At 41.5% G+C, this 26,982-nt stretch overlaps 1 protein-coding gene across 4 annotated transcripts; it reads left to right on the forward strand.

Moving 5' to 3' along the window:
• The first annotated feature begins 652 nt into the window (after positions 1-652).
• elac2 (elaC ribonuclease Z 2) lies at positions 653-22,764 on the forward strand. Of its 4 annotated transcripts, XM_083779444.1 has the most exons (26): positions 655-755; positions 961-1,084; positions 2,788-2,876; positions 3,515-3,565; positions 3,774-3,844; positions 4,766-4,830; positions 4,971-5,028; positions 5,132-5,200; positions 5,861-5,983; positions 6,861-6,916; positions 9,478-9,536; positions 9,632-9,704; positions 10,376-10,488; positions 10,704-10,802; positions 11,037-11,175; positions 11,465-11,550; positions 11,981-12,102; positions 12,558-12,654; positions 12,833-12,971; positions 13,088-13,126; positions 13,704-13,813; positions 15,825-15,921; positions 16,331-16,451; positions 17,325-17,403; positions 18,895-19,039; positions 21,132-22,764. In XM_083779444.1, exons 2-26 carry the CDS (start codon positions 965-967, stop codon positions 21,381-21,383), a joined length of 2,472 nt encoding a protein of 823 aa, XP_083635570.1. In that variant the 5' UTR covers positions 655-755; positions 961-964; the 3' UTR covers positions 21,384-22,764. The 4 variants fall into 4 exon arrangements, with proteins under 4 accessions (XP_083635567.1, XP_083635568.1, XP_083635569.1 ...); XM_083779441.1 differs by having other exon boundaries at positions 653-1,084; XM_083779442.1 differs by having other exon boundaries at positions 653-1,084; positions 2,815-2,876.
• The last annotated feature ends 4,218 nt before the right edge of the window (positions 22,765-26,982 follow it).

Raw genomic sequence — 26,982 nt, forward strand, 5'->3', positions numbered from 1 at the left:
CATGAATATGACTCCTTTGATATATTTTGTTGTAGAAATATTATATCAACTGTTACAGTCACTTCTTCTTTTATTAAGGGAGGTTTTTGTACGACTCTGTATCACTGTGTGAACAACCAGACACTGTTGATATAGTCTTGACTCATACAGTAGTAAACAAGTAAGTAGTAAACAAGTGTAATGCTTAATTGGGTCGTCCACTCACAGTTGACAGTCTTTGTATTGAGTTCGTGCTTAAAATGTACTGTAAATTCTACAAACTGTTAATAAAGATTTCAATCAATCAATCAAAAACGCTTCAGGAGCTTCTCCAGGCTTCTGTTGGTACCAGGACAAATAATCTATAATGGAAAGGCTTTTTGTTCAAAACGGGCCAATCCTGCAAACTTTGAAAGCCAATGTTTGTTGTGGCATCCAGTGCAACATTTTGCATCGACCGGGTTAACGGTGTCAGAGATTAGTCCCTTAGAGTATATGATTAGTCCCCATGCCGCCTTCGGCCTGTTGGAGACAAATGACAATAATACTTACCATGATGCAGTAATCCAGGGCCAGTAGGTAGCTGCAGGCTTTCCTGATTGGCCTTCAGAAGTGTATACGTCATCAATAGTCGCCGGAAAAACCGTCCACAACATCACATGGGTCCATTTCTCTCTCCTTTCACATTCACACCTCAGCCTCTAAACTTGTATTACTCTGATGATTCACACACACGTCACACAGTGCATATTAGAATAGTTGTTTATCGCTTATAGGTAATGATGATGACATTTGAGAGCAAGTCGTGTGTGATATTGTTGTTGAAGGCCAAACCCTGTTGAGTGTGTTTGTGAGGGCGCTGTTTATTATGAACGCGTTGCTACATGTTGTGAAAACAATCAGTCTTCGATCAAGCATTGATCATCACCATCGTTTTCTCAACTGTTTGTTCTTACGATCAATGGCGACTAATGACAACAGAACTATGATGAATTCAAAGAAAGGCAAGAAGATCAAAGAGACTAGTCTTCGGCATGTCAAAACCAAGGAGAAGAGGAGGCTTGGCGGTGGGGACATGCATGGCCCGTCCACTGTCTACCTTCAGGTAACATCACTGCTTAATCTCAATATGGGGTCCGGGGACCCCGAGGGGTCTTTGAGCTTCTCAAGGACCCCTGGGGATCCTCGGCTAGATGATTTATAGATGGACCCCTACAGGTCTGTACGCTGAGAAAGTGTTCATTTGGATACACTCGAGTTATGTGGGGCCCCCATTACCCATGATATACAATGCATGCGAAAGTGTGGGGGTCCTTAGTTGAAATTAAAAAGCAAGCAAGAGTAAAATACATTTTATAATGTGCACTCAAACCTCTATCTAAAAAGCAAAGGTCATAACCATGCTAGCTGGCCTGTGGTGTGGTGGTCATTATTATTATTTATTTTTTCTAAATGTTTTATCCCACAATTTTGTAACCCATTTTTTCACCCAGTGTCAATTATGTAATGTAATCCTGGGCGCTACATTTCCTCTGCCAAACTGGGGGGGGGGGGGGGCAGCGGACTGACCTCATGCTTCCTTCTATGCACGAGGAGTCCAAGCTGCTTCTTTTCATCTGACAGGGGAGAGTTTCCCCGGCCAGACGTAGCGCGTGGAAGGAACACGTTATTTTTCCGACCAGTTCTTTTCCCCTTCATCAGGCGCCCCAGCTGGCCAGGGGGAAGGTAGTTTAGAGACCAGGATTATGGCATGTTTTTGTGAGGGTACCTACCCTAGGGGACACGGGGAGAACATGCAAACTCCACACAGAAAGGCCCTTTCGCTAACCCTGCCTCGGGTATGGGCACTGATGACGCGGAGGAGGGAACACGTCCCTAGTGCCCACAGCATCCCCAGCGGGAATCAAACCCAGGACCTTCTAGCTGTGAGGCGACAGCACTACCGACAGTGGACAATAATATTACCAGAAACACATGACAAAGCAGCATATGAATGACCATAATAGGTATTTAACTCTGAGAGTGTTAAAATGGTTGCATTTGTATTTTATACACTCTCAGAGTTATGGGGTTCCTTGCAAATAAAACATTTAAGAACCACGACTAGTACTAGTTGACTCCTAGCCTCTGTACCCAGGCTTTCATTTTCGTAATGTGCCTTGGGGTGCATTCGGATATGCGCACCGGGGATGTGCTCAGTTTTTTGTGTGTGCTGTGCTCACGTCACAGAGTGCACAGTCAGAGTGCACAGTCAGAGTGTGGCTTATTTACGAACGACCAGTTAAAACCTGGTCGTTTTAACCAGTTTAAACATGGGCCGATGATGAACACTTGTATGGTGGTGATGTACTAAATGCTTAGCTTAGCTACAGTAGCTTAGCTTTCGCTCCCGGGGAACGCTCAAGACACTGCAGTGTACTCACACTGAACAACCCCAAGTTCTGAGTTGGGTCGGTCAGTGCGGGCACTCACTCACACACCCGGGGTGCAGCACACTAGATTTTCGAACGACAACACGCACTGAAAAGTGCACTGAACGACAAAAGGGCACACCAGTGTGCTCAGTGTGAATTTTCCGAACGCACCCATACTGTGCTGTACATACAGTAAATCAGTGTCATACTGTCATACATATTCTGAAGAAAAAAACTAACATTCAGTGCATTTCAGTGTCCAAGACACATTTGTCCGTGTACGGACATAATTGATGACCCCTGCTAAAACGTTGTTAAATCCATAATACATCAATATTTAATTTATTTTTGTGAAAGTCAATTATCAAAGTAAATTGATCAGTTTGATTAACAGATGCACATAAACTTGACTAACTTGCAGGTGGTGTCTTCAGGGAGCAGGGGCAACGCTGCAGCACTCTATGTCTTCTCAGAGTTCAACAGGTAACTATATCACCTGTTCTGTTGTTTTACATCAGTAAAATAGAAATTGGGTACCACAATGGCTCTATTAACGCAGTGGCTCAGGAGGTTGAGCGGTCGCTTTGGGAACTGGAAGCTTCCCAGTTTGATCCCAGGCTCCCCCAGAGTTACTGTCGAAGTGTCCTTGAGAAAGACACTGAAATCACTACCCTAAAGCTCTCGATGTGGAGGTTGGTGCCTTGCATGGTTTCCTCTGCTATCGGTGTGTGGATGGGTGAATGCACAATCATTGTAAAGCGCCTTGGATAAAGGCGCTATATAAATGCACCATTTACCATTACCAGCAGTGGGAAAAGTACTTTTTACTTTTTACTTAAGTGAAAGTAGCATTACCACAATGTAGAAATACTGTTACAAACAGTTCAGAATTGTACTACAATAATCAAAATGTATGTTTTGTATTTATAATCTACAAATTAACTAGTAAAGGACGCTGTCAAATCATTATTATAGTTAAGTACTAAAAAGTACAATATGTCCCTCTGAGATGTAGTGGAGTAGAAGTATAAAGAATCAAATAATATTCAAGTAACATAAAAGTACCTCTTAAGTTTCTGTCCACCTCTGATAAATGCTTATTTTCCTCTGCACTACCTCAGGTACCTGTTCAACTGTGGTGAAGGCACACAGAAGCTCATGCAGGAACACAAGTAAGCCTGCTTTGATTTATAGTTTATGGTTCTCAAACCTTTTAATTTCAAGACCCCCGGTTTGGTATAATAATGCATATAATGCTTGGACCCCCATAATTCTGACAGTGTACAAATGGAACCAAATGGACCCGTGAATGCAAAGAAATCACCATGAACCCGTCAGACACTTAACAAAATGGCTTCCGTGTTGTTTTGCTATTGACAGGTTGAAAGCTGCTCGTCTGGATAACATCTTCTTGACCAGAGTGAGCTGGCCGAATGTTGGGGGTTTATCAGGTCTGGCACACACCCGACACTTATTAAATCCCCCACAGTTTTGCTGTGTGTTGTGATGAAGTTATTCTCGTTATACGGTGGTGATACTCGTGTGGAAATTTGCAGATCAACAAGCTCACAGCGCATCATGAACGTGTTGTGGGCTTGTTGATCGGCTACTTTTGGCAAGCGACATTTTTGTATAGTATAGTATAAATCAGGCTTATATTTGAAATACCAATTCAATGTACTTTTGTCACATTGTGAAATTCTCTGTTGTATAAGACCCACATGTGGGTCGCGGACACATTGTGTCCCTTTATTTTTTGTTTCCATATTTTCCCATATATTTTTTTAATTACATTATTCCAAAACATTAAAAAAAAAACATTCCCAAAAACAAATTAAAAACTAAATTCTATGATTAAGAAATAAAATAAAGGCCCAGGCCGTAGCGTAACGGTCTGGGCACCGGACTGGTAATCCAGTCGCAGTGTGCCGCGGGTTCGACTCCCGGACCCGACACGGCCTTTACTGCATGTCATCCCCCCATCTCTCTCCCGTTTCCTGTCAGCCTACTGTCTGTCCCTTAAAAAAAAAAAAAAAACAATAAAAGGCGTAAGCCGCAAATAAATATCTTAAAAAAAGAAATAAAATAAATTCCATAAATTTGATAACAAGAAGTCATGAAAATAGCCAAACTACAAGCTCATAACGCGCTGCATTGTGAGCTTGTAGATCTGCTATTTTCACTAGATTGGGTCCCGGGCAAACGTCTTATTCCTTTTTTGGGTCTCGAGCTAAATAGTTTGGGAAGCACTGCAGTATACACAGAAATAATAATCCTGTATGTGTCATCAGGACAGCGACAGGCTTGTTAAACATTCTGATGGCATCCACCTTCCAGCTGTGTGATGATGACTTGTGTTTTCTTTGCTCCAGGGATGATACTGACCCTGAAGGACACTGGTGTCCCAGAGTGTGTGCTCTCTGGACCCCCGCAGCTGGTGAGTCAATGAGCGTGTTTCTGGGGAGGATTTTCATGTTACTAATATACGTCATATAGTTTTAGTTTCCACCAAATTTGCTTTTAATTTAATGTCATATTTTCTCCTCATGGTCTGCCTGTCCCTTTTCAATAAAAAAGGAGAAGTACCTGAATGCCATCAAGGTGTTTTCGGGATCACTGGAAGACATCAAACTATGTATGTTAACATTAATCAGACTCGTATGATGGTCCATCATCAACAGTGATCTGTTGGGTGGATGATGCCATTTTTATTTACTGTGTTTATTATAATCTCCCAGCGGTTCGACCGTATACCGAAGAGCCATACTCGGATGACACAATGACGGTCTTTCAAGTGCCCTTATTTGGTGAGTTATAATGCCTGGTGTAAATGAGGGATATCTAAATGTAAATGCATCGATCAATGTCAAGGATTCTGGAGATAGTAGTAAGTAAGTAAATGCTAGTAAACAAACCGTTTCATGTGCCCACGTTCATCCCAAATGGCAGCACCACTCATGCCCTGCAGGTGGAGCCATTCTCATGTTGGAAGAGACACTTGTAACAGGTGTAAATACACTTTGGGTGCAAGTTAATTATCTATTATTACATCATTATGCTAGCTTTTACCTTTCTAAGAGTCTGGATGGACCTAAACTGTATTTATATCTGTAATATATATCTCACTGCTTAACCACTAAAACAGTGGTCTTCAACAGGGGGTCCGGACTACCCCTGTAGTAGTTCTAAATGGACTGTCATTGGTTTAACCAAATGGACCCCGTCACCCCAGCGGGTGTATTTGATTCCATTTGTACAGTTATAATAAGACTGAAGATTTTACAGTGTACATTGGGGTCCTACAGATAAAAAAAATGGGATCTGGGGGGGGGGGTCCTTAAAAAGAAACATTGAGAATCACTTCAAGCCAATCCCATATAAATGCACCATTTACCACCAGCCATGGCTGTGTGTGGATATTTTAAGAATCTGAATCTGTCGGTGTCGCCATCGCCATTGTTCTGCAGCTCAGTCGACAGACAGCGGCACAAACCTCTCAGCCAGGACACAGAACAGCACATCCCAGACGAAGGCAGGAGACCAGGATGTTCATACCAACAGCTGCACGGACAGGAGGTCTGGCAGTCCAGGTGAGCACCAAGGGACTCATGGTCCTCCTCAATGCTTTTGACTTCTAGAGCACTGTGATTTATCTCTTAATGCCAATGGTGCTGTGTGCCCTCACACAGTATATTTGCATATATGTAAATAATATTTAAATAAACATACCCCACACATACACAGGCACCTGGCACTTAACATGTTAAGATTACACACAAATAAATAATGAACACATTACACACATGCACGAAGATGCTTATATATGGTATAATGCACGCATATATTATTACCCCCCCCCCCCCCATAAATTAAGAGGGGGAATCAATTGGCATTCATTATGCCAATTGATTCCTCCCCAGTGCCACACACATTTCTTTGTTGTCACTACTGCCATATCCTACTGACGCATTAGCCAGTGTGGAGCCCCCACCAGGAGGATGTAGACTGTAGAGCCTTCGTCCTATTCCTTCTGCCCAACACTCCACACTGACAGGTGCCGCCCGCCCCCAGCCCATAGGAGTACGTACAAACAGTGACAAATATCACCCTCCCCCGAACACGGGCCAATTGTGTTCGCATAGACACCCGACAAAGCACTACGGTGGATTCGAAACCACAACCTCCGTGGTGGTGTGCATGGACCTTTACCACTAACCCACCTGACCTGCCTTGAACACAAATATTATATTGTCTCTGTCAGGTGGAAATGTGCTATTTTCAAAAAAAATTATATATTTTGAGGGGGTCCCTGGCACAACATCCGAACCCATCATTTCAGATGGGGGTTTGCTGCCAAATACATATCAATCTGGGGGTGCTTGACATGAAAATGTTTGAGAACCACTGTTCTGTTGTGTAATACGTATACATAATGTTTTATGCATATTTAATATTGTTTGAATGTAGGTGGAAATCCCATAACAACCAGAGATGCATCCTTGGTGGTGGCATTTGTTTGCAAGGTACTGAATATCAAAATTATTCTCATGGGGCCTGATTCTTCAAAAACGAAATGCGCCAGAGTGTAACAGTGGCGGAAACAGATATCGTATTTATCCGTCCGATCAAGCTACGTTGAGATGACGTGTTATTCAAAGAGTGGTGTGTAACACGGGTGCGCTGGCGTATCGCAGGTGTATGTCATACTGAATTCAGCTGGTGCAAAGTGATCGGAAAAGCACCCGACAACCTCATTTGCATTGATCCACGCCCAATTTCATACCATAAAAGGCTTCAAGCATGACTCAGCAAACAGCAGTTTGTCTGAGATCCGTCCGTCAAAAAAAGAAAAAAGGCTTTGCAGACATAGCGGCTTCACAAATTAGGCCTAAAATAAAAATGATTGCTGGAAAGAAATCACAGCCGCGGTCACTGCTATGAATATAGCCCGCACTCTATTAATTTAATAATTCTACACATGTAGGAGCAGGACAGGCTTTTATGTTATGTCGTTTTTGCACCATTGTATTACCACTGTAGGCTACTATATATGTACAAACTGACATCAATCCATCAAAGGACACCAAAGGAAATTAAAATATTTCCAAGCTTACAACGGTGCGTGCTCCGCTGAAGCAATATAATTATAATTTATTTAATTAAGTTCGGGACCAAGGCGGGTGCTCAGTGCTCACTCACACCTTTGCAGAGGTAAAACATATCCGATATTTAAAATATCGGATATATGTCAAATTGTCAATGCAAAAGTCGTCTTTTGAGAGAGAGCTAGAGAGAGAGAGAGAGAGGGAGGGGGGCATGGGCCCTCGACACTGGTTTGCGCGATAAAGAACAGTAGCCTATACATTCATAAGTGAATAATTATAGGCCTACCTCGTAGGCCTGGGATCCTCTTGTCTGAAGAAATTATAATCCAGTGAGTTTATCCAGTGAGTTAAACTATTCTGTGTGTGGCATCCATGCGATCAATATCAATATACATTATTATAAATTCTGTCTGTCTGTCCGTCATGTTTGTGAACAAGCGCGAGTGGATGTGAGCTGGCTTAAAAATATGATATGACTGGCCGACTTTCAAACACGCTGACGCCATTCATTAGGCTAATGTGGTCTTCTATTTTTTATATAGGGCTAATTAGCCCTATTCATTTTCCAATGTGAATCGGATCGGCAGCACGCTGCTGTCTGCCCCCCCCCTTCCCCCCCCACACACACACACACACACACACACACACACACACACCGACAGTGAACTCAAGGAGCTCCGTAACAAAACAATTTCAATAGTCCTGCCGCCTACTGCAGGCATTACTACACTAAACAATGTTGGATTCGTACTGTGCAGAATGCAGATAAGCCTATGTTCTTATTATAATTGTGAGTTTGTTTTTTAACATGCAGCACGAGTCCGCGAGAGCCGATCTACAAGCTCACAACCGTTGCACTTCGAGTAGAAGGCTGCCGAGTGAGCAGCCCCAATCGCGCATGATAGAAATATCCTAATGCATGCATTTAGGCATACAAGTGCACTCGGCTTTTATATATATATATATATAGGCTATCATTTTTTTATGTGCTGATCGACCAATATGTTGGGGACACATGCCTACATATTTTATCTGAGATTTGGGAACAATTTATTGATTCAGCATGAAGACTAAAGCCTTCTGAATAAATCTATACGCAAGTGTATGCTTGCGTAGATTTCTCCGCCACCTAAAGAGTTCCCGTAGGATTTGGCGGAGTTTCCGAACAACCTATGTGAGCGTCAAGTTCACGGTCATTTCCATGAATTCCAAATTAATGTGGTAAATCCACGTAAATGCCTTTCCGCTGATATATTGACGTGACGCGTCACGCTAGCGGAAACGCGTTGAAGAATCAGGCCCATGGTCTTTACTCTTTACACATCGTGGGCAGTTTTTTAAATTTCTTTTATTTCTTTTCTGTTAAATTAGCCCAAAATATATTTTTGTGAACAGTTGTTCATTGTTTATTTGGGACAGATGTCATCAATATCCACAATATACACAGATACCATGTGAACAGAACAGATAGTTTAACTGTCCATTATTTTCTTAGCCACTATATTTATTTGAATGTTTACATATAAACAAATGTTCTACTTTCTGGCACAATGGTGTTGTGCAAAACACTTGTGAATACATACATATATCAACCTGTATGAATGGTGCATCAGCTATATGAATAGTGTTGAGGTGAAATATTTGCCCAAAAGTGTGTAAGTAGGTTGATTAATTCTATATTAGTCCTTACAGAAATGTTCTTTGTGCTAACAAGCAGCCACCAGGACACAGGAATCACACAACACATAAACAAACAACACTAGTATTAAGCATGTTTGTATCATTTATTTGTCACACCGCAGTGTGTAAAGGCCTTTACATGGTATAAACGAGGTACACACAGAAATTATCCTTGTAATGATGGTGTCGCAATGCTGAAAATAGCCAATTTGTTTAAGCTCACACGACACGTTGTGAGCTTATGGATCCGCTGCGACACATTTACATTTCTGAACGGAATGTTCTCTCCCCATGTTCAGCTGCACCCCAAGAAAGGAAACTTTTTGGTCCCTGAAGCAAAGAAGCTTGGTCTGCCTGTGTAAGTGGACTGTATTTTAGATACAAAAGTACATTACTGTTTAATGTGCTCTCTCACTAAACGTTTGGATTTTGTTCTCTCTCTGTCTCTTGCAGTGGCACAGCAGCCATCAGCCTACTCATTAAACAGCTTAAGAATGGGAAAAGCGTCATTTACGAAGGGAAAGAGGTAGTGATCTAGTTTTTTTTAACATCTTATATACCGGTAACAGGACTTCTAGTCCTAACACCCTTTCCCTACCTAAATTGGTGTTTTCTTTCCTTCTCCAAACGTGGGAAAAACCTTCTCAAATTTACTCCTTTCTCACTGTCTGTAGAGAAGCATGCCATTGCTTTTGTTTTTGTTTTATCGTGTTCGATGTCACGAATGAGCACTCATCTGAGCAAGCCGTCTAGAAAAATACATTTATTATCTCAGATTATTTTCCCAGATTGTGTTTTTGGTCAAAATGAGTTGTATTCAACAGCCCATAACTAAAGAAACCATTTCAAAATGTATTTTCCGGGTGAAAGAAAATACGATCACCACTCCTCCACACAGCTTTTGTTTACATCCAGTTCACATCGTGGGTCATGTGGGGCCTTCAAAATAAACTATAGGTTTTCACTGAAAAACACTGGCAGTGGCGTAATTATTAAATACCTGGCAGTTCTAATGGATTGTTATTAAATGATCAATTATCGATTATTTTTTAATAATAGATTCAATCGATTTGTTCGATTAACTCTTCCATCCCTGGATGCAGGCTATTTTTTCAGAATGTTCACCTATTATGCCATGCCCAGAATAGCAATACAAGGATTCATGTTGTTAATGCTTGCATATCTGTTGTTCTGTAGATCCGGCCCGAGCAGGTCTGCACTCCCACTGACCCGGGACCAGCCTTCATCATTGTCGAGTGTCCCTCTAAGGAGTTTCTCACAGCCATCTGCAACGATCAGCATCTAGGCAGGTAAACAACGCTGTGCAGTCCACAGAAGGGACAGGTTTCCCCTGAGTGCTTCCTGACTGTGTGTGTGTGTGTGTGTGTGTGTGTGTGTGTGTGTGTGGTTCTTCCTATGCTGTTATTGTAGCTTTTATTGGTATTGGATTTGTTTTATTTCATTATTATTAATACTGTTATTATTTATGAAGTAAATAAATGGTTTGTCTTCATGTCTTGTGTAGTTACCAAAGCGGGGGGAGTGAGGACCCTGCTGCGTTGGTGGTCCACATGACTCCGGAATCCATCTTGAAAACGGATGAATACAAGGAGTGGATGGAGAGGTACACTCTTTCTTACAGTGTAACACCTAATTAGTTTTTGCGTCGTACAATGCTGTCTCTGGCCAAAAGAACATATCTACAAGCTAACCAGTGCTTGAGCAAGACTCTGACCCCATAATTGCTCCCAATGAGCAGGTTGGTGCCGTGAATGGGTGAAGGGGTGAATGTAATGCAAAAATCTATGTAAAGTGCCTTTGATAAAAGCACTATATAAATGCACCATTTACCATTTAGGTTCCCCTCCACCACAGAGCATCTGCTACTCAACGAGCAGACCTGCACTGTCCACAACGTCAGAAGCCACAAGATTCAGGCCCAGCTCAATATGATTCACCCAGAAATCTTTCCAAACCTGCAGCCTTACAAAGCAACGGTAATGCACCGAGTTGGACTTAGTATTAGTATTATTTAGCCCGTGACCCAAAACAGAGATGAGTTATTCACCCGGGACCCACACTAGTGAAAATAGCAGATCGGCTAATTTCACTACTTCTTTAAACATTTGTTTTCCACTTCATGGAATTTCTTAGATTTTTCTTTTATGTCTTCATGATATTATTACAAAAATGGACCCATAAAACTTGTCCCCACACCCAGTGATTGGGTGTGCTCTTTTTCTTTCTTTTTTTTGTAAGATACTGAGTTCTATTGTTGTTCCCCAGGAGAGCCAGGCAGACATGCACGTCCCCACCGTCAGAGCCGAGTGCCTGTTGAAATTCCAGTTCAGACCTGTGATGGAATGGCAAAGGTTGGTATTGAACTTTCGTCCACCGGCTGTTTAACAAACATTTCTCCACAACTCCGAGGTGGGTCTAGTCACGGAAAACGTTGTGGAACACTGAATTGAGTGAATTCACCCTCAGACCTTTTTCCTTTTGTCATACTTCTCAAGAGAAGTAGGAGAAAGGTCCTGCCAAGGTCAAATGAGATATGTAAAGCTGCAATACACTATTTTAATGAATTTTCATTATTTTAACCTAATAAATTAATGATGATGATTATGAAAATATTATTTTACCCGTGGAGGTGGTTTCCCTGCTTTCCTTTTGACAAATCTAAATAAATCACATGGATTGCAGCTTTAAGAGTCACTTTTCCCCCAATGTTTTGTGGTGTGTGTGTGTGTGTGTGTGACTGTGTGTTTGCTCGTATGCGTGTGGGTGTGCGTGCATATGTAGAGATGCGATCCCCTCTTGTGACACAGAGGAGTTTGTGAAAGAAGCTGCAGAGGTCCCTGACTTTATGCGAGAAGTGGAGGAGTGCAGACAGTTCTGCTCCACTGACTCTGCACTGCTGTCTGGTGAGTTGTGTTTTGGACAGTAAAGGCCTATTCATACTCCAGACGTGGTGCATCTATTCGCCCTGGATAAGCAGGCTCCTCACCTGCACACTGCCACCACGTTATGTACTAAAACATTGTTGGCGTCCATATTTTGGGCATGTCATTACTGGCGGAAATGTCCAAATATAAACTAGCCCTACAGGTATTATACTTAATACTTTATACTCCATTGTACAACGGTGTCGCATGGTAAAAGTACCAGATACCTACTTACTAAAATACAAGATCTACAAGCTCACAATCTTGTAGATGTGGTATTTCAGTAATTTTACGCCATGCGACAAACAGCAATACGACGAACTACAGAGCAGGCTTCATTAATTCGAATCATTGATGGACAATGGTACCGTTGGTCGTGGTCCTTTTGAGGAGCAGGTTGTAAGGTTTGTGTTACCGTGTTGTTTCTCATGCAGGAAAAGCGGAGAGCTATCCAGAGGTGGTTTTCCTGGGAACAGGATCTGCAGTCCCAACGAAACTGAGGAATGTTAGCGGCACATTAGTCAACATCAGGTACAGCAGACATATTCACTCAGCCTTTTGTCACCTCAAGGACCACCCCCAGTTTGTTGTGCATTAGGCCTTTAAAATAAAAGTACAGAATGCAAAGCTCTCGGCAGGGACGAAATATTGTGGTACAAAAATCTGAGTTCTTCTTTCACTACTGATGGTGACTTTGTTGTCCATCCAGCCAAAGTCAGTCGCTGATGTTGGACTGTGGTGAGGGGATATTCGGTCAGCTGTGCAGACACTACGGGGACAACGTGGACCAAGTTCTGTCCGCCATGTCGACGGTGTTCATCTCACACATGCACGCTGACCATCACACGGTAGGGAGCCGTTTACCAATTCTGAAGTAATCATTTTCATACTGGCCGACTCTCATTGCATTCCTTGTGTGTGTGTGTGTGTGTGTGTGTGTGTGTGTGTGTGTGTGTTATTCCAGGGACTGCCAAACTTGCTCTACCAGAGGAAAAGAGCGCTGGTCAGTTCACTTTTGTTTTTAAATCCTACACATAATGAGTGTATTGCACAATCTAATGTTCCAGCTCCATATGCGTGCATATATGATAATAAGCTTCTCTGAACCCTGTATAAACCCTTGTAAATAGCTTTTATAATAATAATATTTTAATAGAATAAAGAACATCTATTACTTTAACTACCGGTAAGTCTAGTATTTGACAAAAATCCCAATTGGTCGATCCTTAATTCATAAGTCATGTGCCAAACATAGTCAAGACCTATCGTGGGGCGTAGCGTCTTGACCCGGCAGAGCGGCTTTGGTGTATCACTAATATAAGTGGGTCTTTTACATGTGAGTGACGTGGTGATATAAGTGGGTCTTTTACATGTGAGTGACGTGGTGATATAAGTGGGTCTTTTACATGTGAGTGACGTGGTGATATAAGTGGGTCTTTTACATGCGAGTGACGTGGTGATATAAGTGGGTCTTTTACATGTGAGTGACGTGGTGATATAAGTGGGTCTTTTACATGCGAGTGACGTGGTGATATAAGTGGGTCTTTTACATGTGAGTGACGCGGTGATGTGTGCTGTAGGAGACTCTAGGGAAGCCCTTCAGGCCCATATACTTGATGGGCCCGAACCAGATCAAGACCTGGCTCAACCAGTACCACGACCACTGTGAGGAGATTCTCAGCCATATCAAGTAGGTGGACACACACTCGTATAACTAGAGGCTAGAAGCCTGACCCATGCAAGATGTTTGGACCCAATCATGTTTCTGTAGAAGTCCTAGAGACCACTGAGTACCAATGCCTTTACCGATATTTTTGTTTTAAAGAAGAACATTTAACTAATAAAAAAAATCACACCCGTGTGAAGTGAGTGGTGCAACTCTGTGTGGGGGTGCCCGGGGGGGGGGGGTCCTGACCTACATGAACGCACCCAGGGTGCCGGCCTCGATTCCGGCGAGCCGCCCCGCGTCCGAAACGGTTGAGAAATGACCGTTTGGGGCTCCCTCTACTGTACTGTATTGTCACTGTACTGGCACACCCGAAATCACCATATATACAGCAACCCACCCACCCACACACATAGCTCCGTAAGGGAATGGTTGCACCACTCAAAAATGAACACAAATAAAATAACTCCTGGATTGATAACATATTTAATGTGTATACAAACTAAACCATGTGACCTTAATCATACTATGAACAAGCAAGCAAGTTAATATAAGATGCACATATAATAAACTGAACTTTATTTATTTTAATCACTTAAGCCCTAAAACTTTCAAAACTAGCCAAGTCCTTCATGGGGCCTTATGGCAAAAATACGATTGCCCGTAGATTTTGGTCTACACAGGGAAGAGTGTTCTGTATGAACCTATTGCAGTGATGGAAGCTCTGAATTGTAGGCAGGTTTCTGGCCCTTCTGGACCTTTAAAAGTAATACCTAAAGTCAGTTCTAAAACAGGGAGACAGTTTACAAGAGCCTGGAATTGGGGTGATGCGGGTTTAAGGAATCTAAGCATAGTGATCAGGGCTTGATATTAACACAATCAGCGTCGGGATTTCTTTCAAAATAGCAGCTCAGTGTGCCGCGCAGATATGGCAGCTTTTACTCTGAAAGCCCCCCCCCTTTCCGTTCCGTACAAATACCGGGATAAATAATGTTGCTTGCTTACCTCGCTATGATTACGATAAAGTCGCTCGATAATCCCTCGTGATCATATTTTAAACGAGAGGCATGTTGAAGTCAGAAATGAAGAGCTTAGTATATCCATCTGGTCAAAACCACGGAGAGCTCCCTTGATTATGAGATACGAGCCTTTCTTTCTGAGCGGTAAACGGGGAAGTGAACGGGAGCGCGCATGCACGAACAAAAATCGGAATATTTTTCTCTCGTTTGATATAAATGGAAATGCGCTAGGACGTCCGTACACGTCCTCACAATCCATCGGTTGGATTAGCTACAACGGCTCCACACATCCTACAGTCTAAATGGGTTAAGGTTTGTCCTGTTCTAGTAATAAATCTTTCCAGACAAGTGCATTAAAAGTTTACCTTTTCTGTGACACTCCTAGCAGAGTGTCACAGAGTGTCCTAAAGGCCTAAATTCAACAGAGTGGCTTCCCGAGCATTGCTCATGCAGCTGGTTTTCAATGCTAGACATTTGCAATGTATATTTATATGCCAATATTGTACCAAATGTTGATATACCATGTACGACTATGGATATTGTTGTCTAGATATGGACTAGTTAGTATTTGCACTTCTGTAGGTATATTTTGTTCAATACTTTTGCACAACAACAATTCACTTGACTATTAGTTCATTTCAACCTGAAAATAGCACATCTACAAGCTCGCAACACATCGCATGTGTAGTGAGCTTGTAGATCTTTTTTCACCGTTGGGGGACATAGTATAAAATAAAATAAATAGGGCTTAAGTTGTAAAGATCTATAATGTATTTGGTGCCTGACTGTCATTTGGGCACGTATATGCACTTGACCATATATGGGCATAGTGGTCGGATCTGTGGCTCTGGACAATCTGATCTTCATACTGTATATGCCTTTATATGGGCGTTTATATGGGTGGTTCTCGAGATACATGAAGAATAGACGGACGGATGGAGTGGACATGCAACCGCACATAATGTACACAGATTCCGTGCATTCATTTTAAGATTTTATGCTTCTTTTTTTCTCAGCTTTGTCCCGAACAAGTCTTTGTGTGAAGGAGCAGAGGTGAGCCATAAGACAGAGTCCATCATCCAAGAGTTGCTGAAGAAAAACAACCTGGAAAAGGTGTGGACTGTGGAACATCAGAGCCATTCATCGCTTTTCTTTGATCAAAGTGCAGATTTGATTTGTAACATGGTACTCAAGTACTGTAGTGAATTCATGATGATTTATTATTATAGGTTAATCTACCCAGCAACACGGCAACGTTCTTAAAATCGGCCCCACCTTTCCCAGCTGCCATATTAAAACATGTTAAGGCATTACTAATGGAGCATTATGTAATAATACTTTTACGTTTGGTACTGTAAGCTGATTTGACGCCAATACTTTTTTGTACTTTACCCAAGTAAAATAGTGCCAGGCATTTCTGCATTGTGGTATTGCTATCCTTTTATTTATTTAAGTAAAATCGGAGTAGTACTACTTCTCCCATGACTGTAAAACGTCAAACCGGTCTCTCCTCCTGTCGTAGGTCCAGGCGTGCCTGGTGCGTCACTGTTGGAGCTCCTACGCCTGCAGCATCACACACCAGTCGGGTTGGAAGCTGGTGTTTTCTGGGGACACCATGCCCTGTGATGCCTTGGTGCACATGGGTCAGTCAGTACGCCTCAACCCAACATAGTTGGCAATTTACTCCGTCTGCATTTAGAGATACAGAACCGTATACGGAGTGTTACATTTGTCATTTCAGAGATCCACATACACAGTAAAATCTTCACGTATCCGTTTAGTATATTCCGAGTTAAATTAAAAATGCAGTAGACCAGTGATTTTCAACCTTTGTAATTTCATGGAACCTCATTTTGATATGAATTAGGTCACGGACCAGTGTTAATTTAACTCTGCGACTGTACAAATGTACACTCTCAAGAGTTACAACATATACGTGTCCATTTGGAACCTCTCGTGGTCCCCGGACCAGGCGTTGAGAACCACTGCTTTACGTAATTGCGCAAATATCTTTTCCTTGCCATCGATCGGCTCTCAAAGCAGACGATGAATCACTTGGGTCTCGTAAGCGTTCCTACGGGACGAAACTTCATTGACTCTTACATCTAAATAGCGGGAATGGACTGTGTCAATAACCGGATTGGACTGTGTCCAATTAAATCCTGACCGTGCCGAGTAGCGAGTCCCATGTCTGATCATTATAGATGGATCAGCTCTTCATGCAGATTGGCGCACACACACACACACACACACACACACAGGCTGCTTTATTGATTTCCTTTGGGACAAGACGGGCACTCGGGCAGTGTGTGTGTGTGTGTATCTCCCAAAATAGGGATGGCAGGTTAGAAGTTGTTTTCAAAATGAATAGTTAACTATAGTCAGCTATTTTCAGAACTGGACACTGTGGTACTGTTTGTATGAGTCAGATTGTATTACTGGTCCATGCAGCCGGCTCTGTGATTCATGTTCATGCCTCCGTTTAGTTTGTTTTTCTTTTTTTCCCTTATTTTAAGGAAAGAATGCAACGTTACTCATTCACGAGGCGACACTGGAAGACGGCCTGGAGGAGGAGGCTGTGGAGAAGAGACATAGGTATGTACATGTCACAGTTCATGTCTGATGGCACGTCTCCACTACGAAGGTTTAAAGGCCTATTCATACTCCAGTTTTAGGTGATAAGGTGACCACCAAAAACGACAACATGGCGTCACCCCGCGGTGATAAGCGATTCACCGCCCACCAACAACACATCTCTGTTTTTGTATGAATAGGCCTTAACCCAGAACCCTCCATCACCTGAAACTTTCCAGAACCCATGAAGTTTTGTGATGTTTACGTTTCCATTCGAAATCGAATCAGAACCAGTTCTGTTCAATTCTTATTTTTAGTGCAACATCACCCTAAACAGGGGTCTCACTTCATATACAAAGCAAAACACAATAAGCAAAGCAGTGTATACTGATTTGTAACCACCCCTGAAGAGGGAGTTTCGTCACGAAAACCCTGTGTGTCCAAAACTTTTTTCCAGACTTTTTCCAAAATAGCTAATCTACAAGCTGACCGTGATAACACGTCGGCCAACGGCTTGTGAGTTTGTAGATTGGCTATTTTTGAGCATGTTTTAAAGTGTCTGGTTCCTGTGTCCCAGAACTCAGGCTAGTAGGGCGAGCAGGGGTCTGAGAACCTTTTCTGAAAATGATCCATAGAGTTTGGGAGCAAACCCTGAAGCTGTGAAATTGTGAAGCACGCTTCACTTAGTTATTTTATTTGGAAAGTAAGAAGCCATAGCAGCAGAGTGTCGACGAGAAATTGTGTTCACAAATGCATTAACACCCTACCGTTGGAAATGTAAATTACCCTCCCCTCACAAGGAAATAAAAAGTTGTTATTGCCATGGAGATAAAGCTCTATTGCAGCGGACAATAGAAATGCTCTCACTGCTGTTTTAAGATTGCGGTCATGTTTTTTGGCAAATTTGTTACCTGCTACAGTACGTTCTCCCCCAGGATTGCCTTTGATTTCTCTTTCCCTTTTTCTTTTCTTTTTTATTTGTGTCTTTTTATCAAAGCTGTGCAAGAAGCTGCCTTCTCCTCTCAAATCAAGAAAAGAGAGAATGCCTCTGAGAAATGCATTGTTTTGGACAACTGGCTTTTGCAAAGATTTTTTGTTGTTGGGTTGCAGTTACTTGTGTTTCCCCCGTACAATTTGTCTTGTTTTTGTTTTTTTAATGGATCAATCACACTTTATGTCTCCCAGTGGGTTTGGTTAACAATTAGTTACTACGTTATTCTTTCAAAATAAATTTAAAAACTTGCCAATGCATCTGCTTTAGCAAATTTTGGAATTCATTAATTTATTTTATTTTTTGAAAGATTCCGCTTATTTGCCCATGGTGCAACTCCAAGTTGTTAACCAATGAAACATAGAGCTTGTGAGCTTGTGACTAACTCCATTAGATGCACTGGAACAGGATTTTCTTTTTCCCATCATTAAAATGTACATGTATACTGTACAAGGTGTCCACCTGATCGTGACGGTGCGTTAGTCTCATTGCCTGCATGCTTGTGTCCCTCTCCTGGACAGCACCACCTCCCAGGCCATCGGCATCGGCATGCAGATGAAGGCAGAGTTCATCATGTTGAACCACTTCAGCCAGCGCTACGCCAAGGTCCCTCTGTTCAGTGAGGACTTCAATGACCGAGTGGGGATATCCTTCGACCACATGAGGGTGAGTTAACCCATTAACCCACTGAGACCTCAGACCAGATTCTACAAATGTCTTCTAAACAGTTTTATGTTTCTACTGTATGTCAGTGGTTCTCAAACCTTTTCATGTCAAGGACGCCAAATATTATATGTTTTTGGCCATGGACCCCCCATCTTAAAACGTTTGCTGTGGAAGAATATATATTCAAAGATTTCACGTCACTATTTCTCAAAAGTAGCAGATCTACTGTACCTCTTCTCTCTCCCCTCTCTCTACCCGTGCTTCTATACTTTCCCCTCTTTCTTCTCTTTCTATCAGTTCTTATTTTTTATGTTTTTATTTATTTATTTAAAAAAATATTTTGTACCATGCTCTTTTTGCACCTTTTATTTGTTCGTTTATGTATTGGTTTAAAAAACCATACATAAACGATGGTTTAATCAGAAATGTTATAAAGGCTGTCATAGAGCACCGAAGTCCTGACGTCACTGTCAGTAGAGGGCGTCAGTCCCCAGGTTCATGTACTTTTTATTTGCATTGTAATCTCCATAGGGGGATTTTAGATCGCCTCATATAAGAACTGTGTTTGAAAAATAAACCGATCACCCCGGCCTTTTCACTCATTATGGATATGAAGCATCGACTGAAGGTGGAAATGTACAAATATACCCAAAGAGTAACAAAATAAGCGTTATAAACGAGTCAAACAACCCCACCTACATTTCCGGGTAGGTGGGGTTGCTGCATCTGCCCGTCGCACAACAGAAACTGAATGTTAATTAAGTTTATTTTTATTTTTATTTTATTGATATTTAATGTTTCGTGGTTAGTACGAGTCTTACGTCAACAAGGAATCTCAGGAACGCAATGTGTTGACAGCTGGGCGTATATTAGCAGCGACATTGCCTTCATATGTAGTTTCATGGCTTTTGCGGCCACATTAATTCCATTTTCTCCAGAAACTGGCTGTATCAAATATGAATGGACATCATTAACGACGCACAGCCACTCCCCTGACAGAAAGGCCGGGGTGGTCGGTTTATTTTTCAAACACAGTTCTTATATGAAGCGACCTAATATCGCCCGGGATTACAATGCAAATAAAAAAATACATGAACCTGTGTATTGGCGCCCTCTACTGAAAGTGACGTCAGACTTCGGTGCTCTATTCCATGTATATCTTTTTTTTAATATATTTTTTAACCCACGATTTTGTAACCCATTTTTCACCCCTGTGTCAATCATCTAATGTGATCCTGGGCTCTACACACCCTCCACCAACCTAGTCCCCATAATATGGGGGACAAGGGGAGAGCAACGGACTTGAACTCATGCTTCCTTCATGCCTGAGTGTCCAAGTTGCTCCTTTACACCTGACAGGGGGGAGTTTCCCTGGTTGGACGTAGCGCGTGGAGGAACACGTTATTCCAACCAGTTCCTTTCCCCAACCATCAGGCGCCCCGGCTGGCCAGGGGGAGGCAGTTTAGTGACCAGGATATTCCATGTATATCTAAATAACAACATTGTATATATGATGTGTTTGAAATGACACTATATACTGATGCCTAACTTCTAATAAAAATATCAATGAAAAGAAAATAGCAGATCTACAAGCTTGTAGGGCAGCAATTGGTGCCGCGCTATGATCTTGTAGATCTGCTATTTTAAAAGCTAATGTTTAAAATAGCAGGGGCCTTAATTTAAGACCCGGGGCAGACTCTACAAAGGCCTTCTAAGTCAGTAGTTCCCGAACTTAAGGGGTTAAGACAGTGACAGTTTTAATTCCAAGGACCCCCAGTTTGATATTAGCACAGACCCCAATTTGATACTATTTTTGTTGAACTGTAATCCAATTGTACTCTCTGAGTTAAAGACCCTTATAAGAACCACATCTAGAACCACTAGGTGCCCCAACACCTGTTAGGCATGTTTATTTGGTTTACAAATAAACTTGCAAACAACCAAATTAAGAAATATAATCTAAACTTTGAATTTCCCATACAGTAGGTGTACGTTGGCCACAACCATGTTGAAAACCACAGCTCTAAATTCTTCTTGACCCTTTCCCTCTCCATCTCCTCTACCTCTCCTCCCCACCCCGATTCCAACTCAGATCCGGTTCAGAGACTTCGGCCTCATCCCCAGGCTCATCCCGGCCCTCAAAGCCCTCTTTGCGTTAGAGATCGGCATGATGGAGGAGCGCAGAGACAAGAGGGAGCTTAGACGAGACGTGCCGCTGGCCGCCACGGCCAGCGGCACGGAGCCGCCCCTGTCTGCGGTGGGCCAGAAGGGACACGGTGGCAAACGCCAGCAGGAGGAACCAGTGCCAGAGAACACAGAGGCCAAGAGACTTAAAGCTACCTAGCAGTGTTTCAATGTAATGGATAGGATCGCTGTTTTTCCAAAATGATTATCCCTTACGCCTGATTAATGCTGGGCTGTGTGTCAGTGTGCTGAAAACAGCCATTCTAAAAGCTCAATCATAACTAAATGATTATTATTTTGTCTTCATTGCGGTGGTTATAGTTGACCTATTGTCAAGTAGGACACCTACTGGTTAATGAGAAGTATTGCAGTATGAAACTCGAATGGAGACAATTCACCTTCCAGTACAGCTCAACAGTGAAAATGGCAGCGTTCTCGCAGTGTACCTGCACTCGAATCCTGGGTAGTTAATGAAAGTCGTACCCGTCCGACCAACAGGGACATCTCACAGTATAGTCAAGAAATGTCTCCTATATTCTTCCAAAACAATGATCACAAACCCATGCTGTCATTCCCGTGGCTCTGAAGATCTAGTGTGGCAGTTGGTTCACACATGGTTGGGATGTGCTGCAGCGATTGCACAAAGTAGTTCCAAATAAAATGTGATTACCACTGCTATTCAAAACATGTAAATTTAACCACTTGAACCCTAGTGCCCCTATTATGGGGCTAACATTTAGCGCAAAAAAAAACTGAACTACAAGCTCACAACACGTCATTGGGTGAGCTCAATCTGATTGACTTGAAATTGCCGTGTTGGCTCTCTGCGGCCTCCATGGCTCCTCCACTTTACATGTAGCTTCTGCTGTCGGTGTTGTGTGTGTGGTTCATGTGGTTAAACATAGTGAGAAGATGCAACAGAGAGTTATGTTTCTCGGAGTGTGTTCACCAGGAAGTCATTGTGGTAATACTTGTTGGCATCAAGTTCTGACTAACAAAACACTTCTACCACTTTCACCTTTTTTGGGCTCATTGCAAAAATGTCCAAAAATTGCAAAAAATTCAGATCTACAAGCTCACATCATATCCTATGTGGCCTATGTTCTGACATTCATATTTTAATTCATATTTAATTTGTGGGAACACTGATTCATTGGTTTTTGTAGTGTCAGACATGTGTGCAATGTCTCAGAAAAAAAGATTTCCCCTTGCTTATTCTACAGCATTCAGTACAAGTCTATGATTGGCTGATTTTATTTATAATATACAGGCAAAGAACAGGGCAATATGCTTGAAAAACAGAGAACGTATCCTTTACAATTACTTTTTTACTTTACTAATCACATGAGTTGTTTTGTTTTGTTTGATTAATTTAATTAATTATGTTGGAAAACCTGACAAATGTGGTATAGTTAAAAGACTTGTTTTCGTATGTGTGGCTTCAGAAAGCATGTATATTTCTTGCATTGCCGTGTTTATAGAATAAGTCATTGGCATATTGTTTTTGTTTTCAAAAGATTAAAGCAATACCACATACCTCACTTCATGCAGTCTATGTTTATCTGTACTGCATATTGAAGGGAGAAAAGGGCTGATATTGTTTGGCAAAACATAAAACGCTACACTGCTGTAGTCATGAAACATGGACATTTCAACGAGTGTAAAAATGTCTATTGGTCTTTTCAGCAAGTAATCGAGTCATAAGGCCGGGTTGTGGGCTGGCCAGGTTTCACAGTCAGGAAGTGCAACTTTCATGTAGGCTACCCAATACTCTATGAGGCTACCCAAGAGGCTACCACTTAAACCTTGATCATCAGACAAAAGCTTTCATTTGAAGCAGCTTTCTGTCAACACCATGATTGGCAAATTAGTTCTGCTTCTTCTTACAACAGTAGGTAAGTACAACTGCTATTGTACCAGAATAAGCTATTCTACTCGACGGTAGATAATATATTATTGTATACTCCATTGCATTGACTGCAAATCAGCCTATCAAACATAGATGAAAAACGATCTTATTCTTTTATTTGTGTTTTTGCTTTACCTGAAAATTCAATTTTTTTCTTTTTCAATTTCTATCTTTGAACTGGTCATTCTTTTTGTTTTTTCTCTTTTTCTTTCCTATTATTCAGCCATGAGTGACGTTCCACAGAAGCTCCTTTTGAGAATCGTCGGAGTCACTGAAACCATCACTTTACGATGCCCACAAAATACAGGAACAATGCGTTACTGGTATAAGCAAAGTGCTGGACATATGCTGCAACAGGTTTCTGCCTCCGCTTATTTACATGGACAGTTTAACAACTCACGCTTCATTGTGAACATAGGCTATGCTGACTTCAGTCTAACCATCACAAATATCAGAAAAGACGATGAAGCAACATACTTCTGTGGAGTAGGAACGTCATTTAGTATGGCATTTAAAGAAGGCACATATTTGGTTGTAAAAGGTACAGTATTCCACATGTATTATGTCTTATTCTGATATCTTTACCACTTATGTGCCATGATGAATTGTTCTGGTGTGCATTAGCAAAGCACAAAAACATATAAACTGAAGTTTGATTGTATATGTCGGACTATAGCATCTCACCACATTACCAGACTGACATTTCATCATATCTTTTGATATGAAAATACTGAAATAAACATCTATTTTCCAAAAGTCACCTGGCCATGAGACAGCAGCATGCAACACTGTTACAATACACACAGAAGAATACAAACATCACACAAGCGAACACTATTGCATTCTATTCTATTGTATTGTATTCACAGACCAAGTGGGGGCCATTCACCAGACTTCAGTCGCTCTTGGAGACCCAGCAACCCTTCAGTGCAGTTTTCTGTCTGAGAGTAGAGCTGATGGTGACCAGTGTTCTGCAGGATCCAAGGTGTTCTGGTTCCGATCGAACGAGTCTCCTCACATGGTTTCATCTAACTGGTTCAGGAGTGGCGGATGTGCTGGTTCAGGTCCACAGAGATGTGTTTACAGTCTCTACAAGGACAGTGTCGTCTCCTCTGATGCTGGGATGTACTACTGTGCTGTGGCTGCATGTGGAGAGATTCTCTTTGGCAAAAGAGCTCAACTGGACATAAGTAGGATAATTGTACCTTTAATGCACTCATATATCACCACCATTTGAGTATGAAGCAGACAAAAGTCACACATGTGTACACAAGTTATGAGATCATAAAAAGTTTCTTCCAGAAACAGACTGATAGTGATCAACTAGTGGTTTTCCACAATACTGACATTGCCATTTTATTTGTAATTTGTATGGTAAAATGTTACTTTGTTAACTTTTGAATGATTGTGATTTTGCTGAAATTTTAAAAGGAAACATTGTGAAAGTCAGAAATTGAATTCATATATTACAATCTATATGATTGCATATATTCATATTGTATAGTAGATGTAAAAGGATATATTTTCAGTCAAACATTTTTACTCAATTGTTTGTCTCTGATTCCAGGTCAGAAGTTGAATCCACTTGTCATTGTAGTGGTTGTACAGGGCTTACTGTTGGTGTGCTCTGTGATCATGCTCGTTGTTCTTATTTGCACTAGAAGAAAAGGTAAATGTGGTTATTATTATTATTATTATTATATAATATTATTATATGCATTAGCATCATTATGTGTTTCTTACTTTCTCATAGCTGTTGCAGTATGTTCATTCTATTATAAAAGGAAAGTGCTGATGTGTGTGTGTGTGTGTGTGTGTGTGTGTGTGTGTGTGTGTGTGTGTGTGTGTGTGTGTGTGTGTGTGTGTGTGTGTGTGTGTGTGTGTGTGTGTGTGTGCGTGCGTGCGTGCGTGCGTGCGTGCGTGCGTGCGTGCGTGCGTGCGTGCGTGCGTGCGTGCGTGCATAAAACAAGAAATACCGCCTTATGCCAGCTTGAAGTGAAACATCACACAATTAGCTAAATTCAACCAGGTCCTTTGCACGGGGACCCACTATTATTTTCTATTGTTGACTTGATATGACACAATATTCTTATAATAATATTGCAACACATTTTTTGGTCCAGACTCACAATGTCGAGCAACATTCCTTATAAAGGCAATATGTTTTACTTGATGCTAATTCCATGCTTTTTACTGTAGGCACTCTGGATATTTCATCTCATCAAATGACGGCTGGACATGACGTGACTGGTACTGTAAGTGTTTCATATCATTTGAATGGTTATCACGTCATTTATGGACCAAACATGAATATTCACTCTACCACCAAGCTGTCAAAAACATTATTGTCTCTCTCTATATTTCATTCTACCTCCACATTATTTGATTTATTGGTATCACTGTCTAACTGTCTAATCTAATGGCTCCATATGGGTGGATGCAGCTTTAAAATAAGAATATGATGATATCTAAATATTAGATTATCATATTGAATCTATAATTAAGGTTTAGATTAGATTAGATTAATAGAATGGGGGGTCAGATCAACATATCCGCCTGGGTGACAGCAGACTGCTGGGAGAGCACTGGTACTTTGGCATGGGGGGTCAGATCAACATATTATGGAATGAATTCTGTACTGGCCATATGTGGAGTGTGTGTGTACAGGGTTTGAGGAGGACATATGGAATGTCAGAACAGGTCAGTTCCATATATGGAGATCTAAGGGTGGCAGTGTCTTGAGTGTACAGGGTTTGATGAGGGCACACACACACACACACACACACACACACACACACACACACACACACACACACACACACACACACACACACACACACACACACACACACACACACACACACACACACACACACACACAATGGTCTCATTTATCAAGACACTGAAACATAACTGTTTCCAGGACAGTTAGGATGGTTAAATTCTGGGTGTGTACAAATTTGACCAATAAAACATTCCCTGTTCTTTCCTCTACTGTATACTGTATGTGCCAGACCACAGGTCCAGACTCCACCTATCAGAGCCTCCAACCAGCCACAGGGAAGGATGCATATGATGTCATGATACCATCTACAGCACAATCTCAAAAGTATGACCTCATAATCAAGAGTGTATTGATTGGTTGTTTTGTTGGTTGTGTGATGCTCATACTGTTATATTACTGGTTGTGTTCTTGTCTCCATTCAGGAAGAGGCAGCAGCGTGGACGTCGTTAGAGGGATGAGCTTCACCTGGTTGGCTGCTCCCACATGTGCTCCTGGTTTTGTTTGTTTGTTATCATTTATGTTCTTTATTTTCCATTGTGAGTGTGCAGATCTTATGCCTGCATTTAGGCCACGTGCTAGACATCAAGGCGAGAATCAAGCAGAGGATAATTATTTTTTGCCAGAGCTTTAAATCAGTGCCTTCTTTATTTTCCATTCACTTGCACTTCCGTACATACAAGGTTACAAGCTAGGTGATCTTTATTGTTGTCTTGTGTACACGAAAGAGTCAAAGTAATTTTTTGTAGCTGCTTTTCAGAGTAGTAGTAACTATTTTTTATTTAATAAACAGTTCTATTTTGACTGACGTTTTGTGGAATATATTTATTTTGGAAGTTAATGGGCAAATAAATAATATAATTGAATATAAGGAATTGGCTCCTACACACTTTGTAAACTTGTTTTTGAAAAGGTGCTATATACAGTACATAAATGAAGTTATTATAACGGTCCTGTATCAAGTGACGGTATTTGGCATACTGTAATTGTTTAATTATCGATATCGTTATCGATTCCTATTCTGCAGGGTTATTTGTGGGCTGGCCAAATTTCACAGGAAGCGCACCT

This window comes from Protomyctophum parallelum, assembly GCF_964188405.1.
Source record: "Protomyctophum parallelum genome assembly, chromosome: 13".
NCBI lineage: Eukaryota > Metazoa > Chordata > Actinopteri > Myctophiformes > Myctophidae > Protomyctophum > Protomyctophum parallelum.

Bases quoted from the DNA above. Each gene is read 5' to 3' on its own strand.
- elac2 (XM_083779441.1), top strand. From the start codon at position 848: ATGAACGCGTTGCTACATGTTGTGAAAACAATCAGTCTTCGATCAAGC. The intron at 5,201-5,860 runs GTGAGTTATAAT...ATTGTTCTGCAG, and splicing joins CTTTCAAGTGCCCTTATTTG to CTCAGTCGACAGACAGCGGC. The intron at 17,404-18,894 runs GTATGTACATGT...TCTCCTGGACAG, and splicing joins GCTGTGGAGAAGAGACATAG to CACCACCTCCCAGGCCATCG.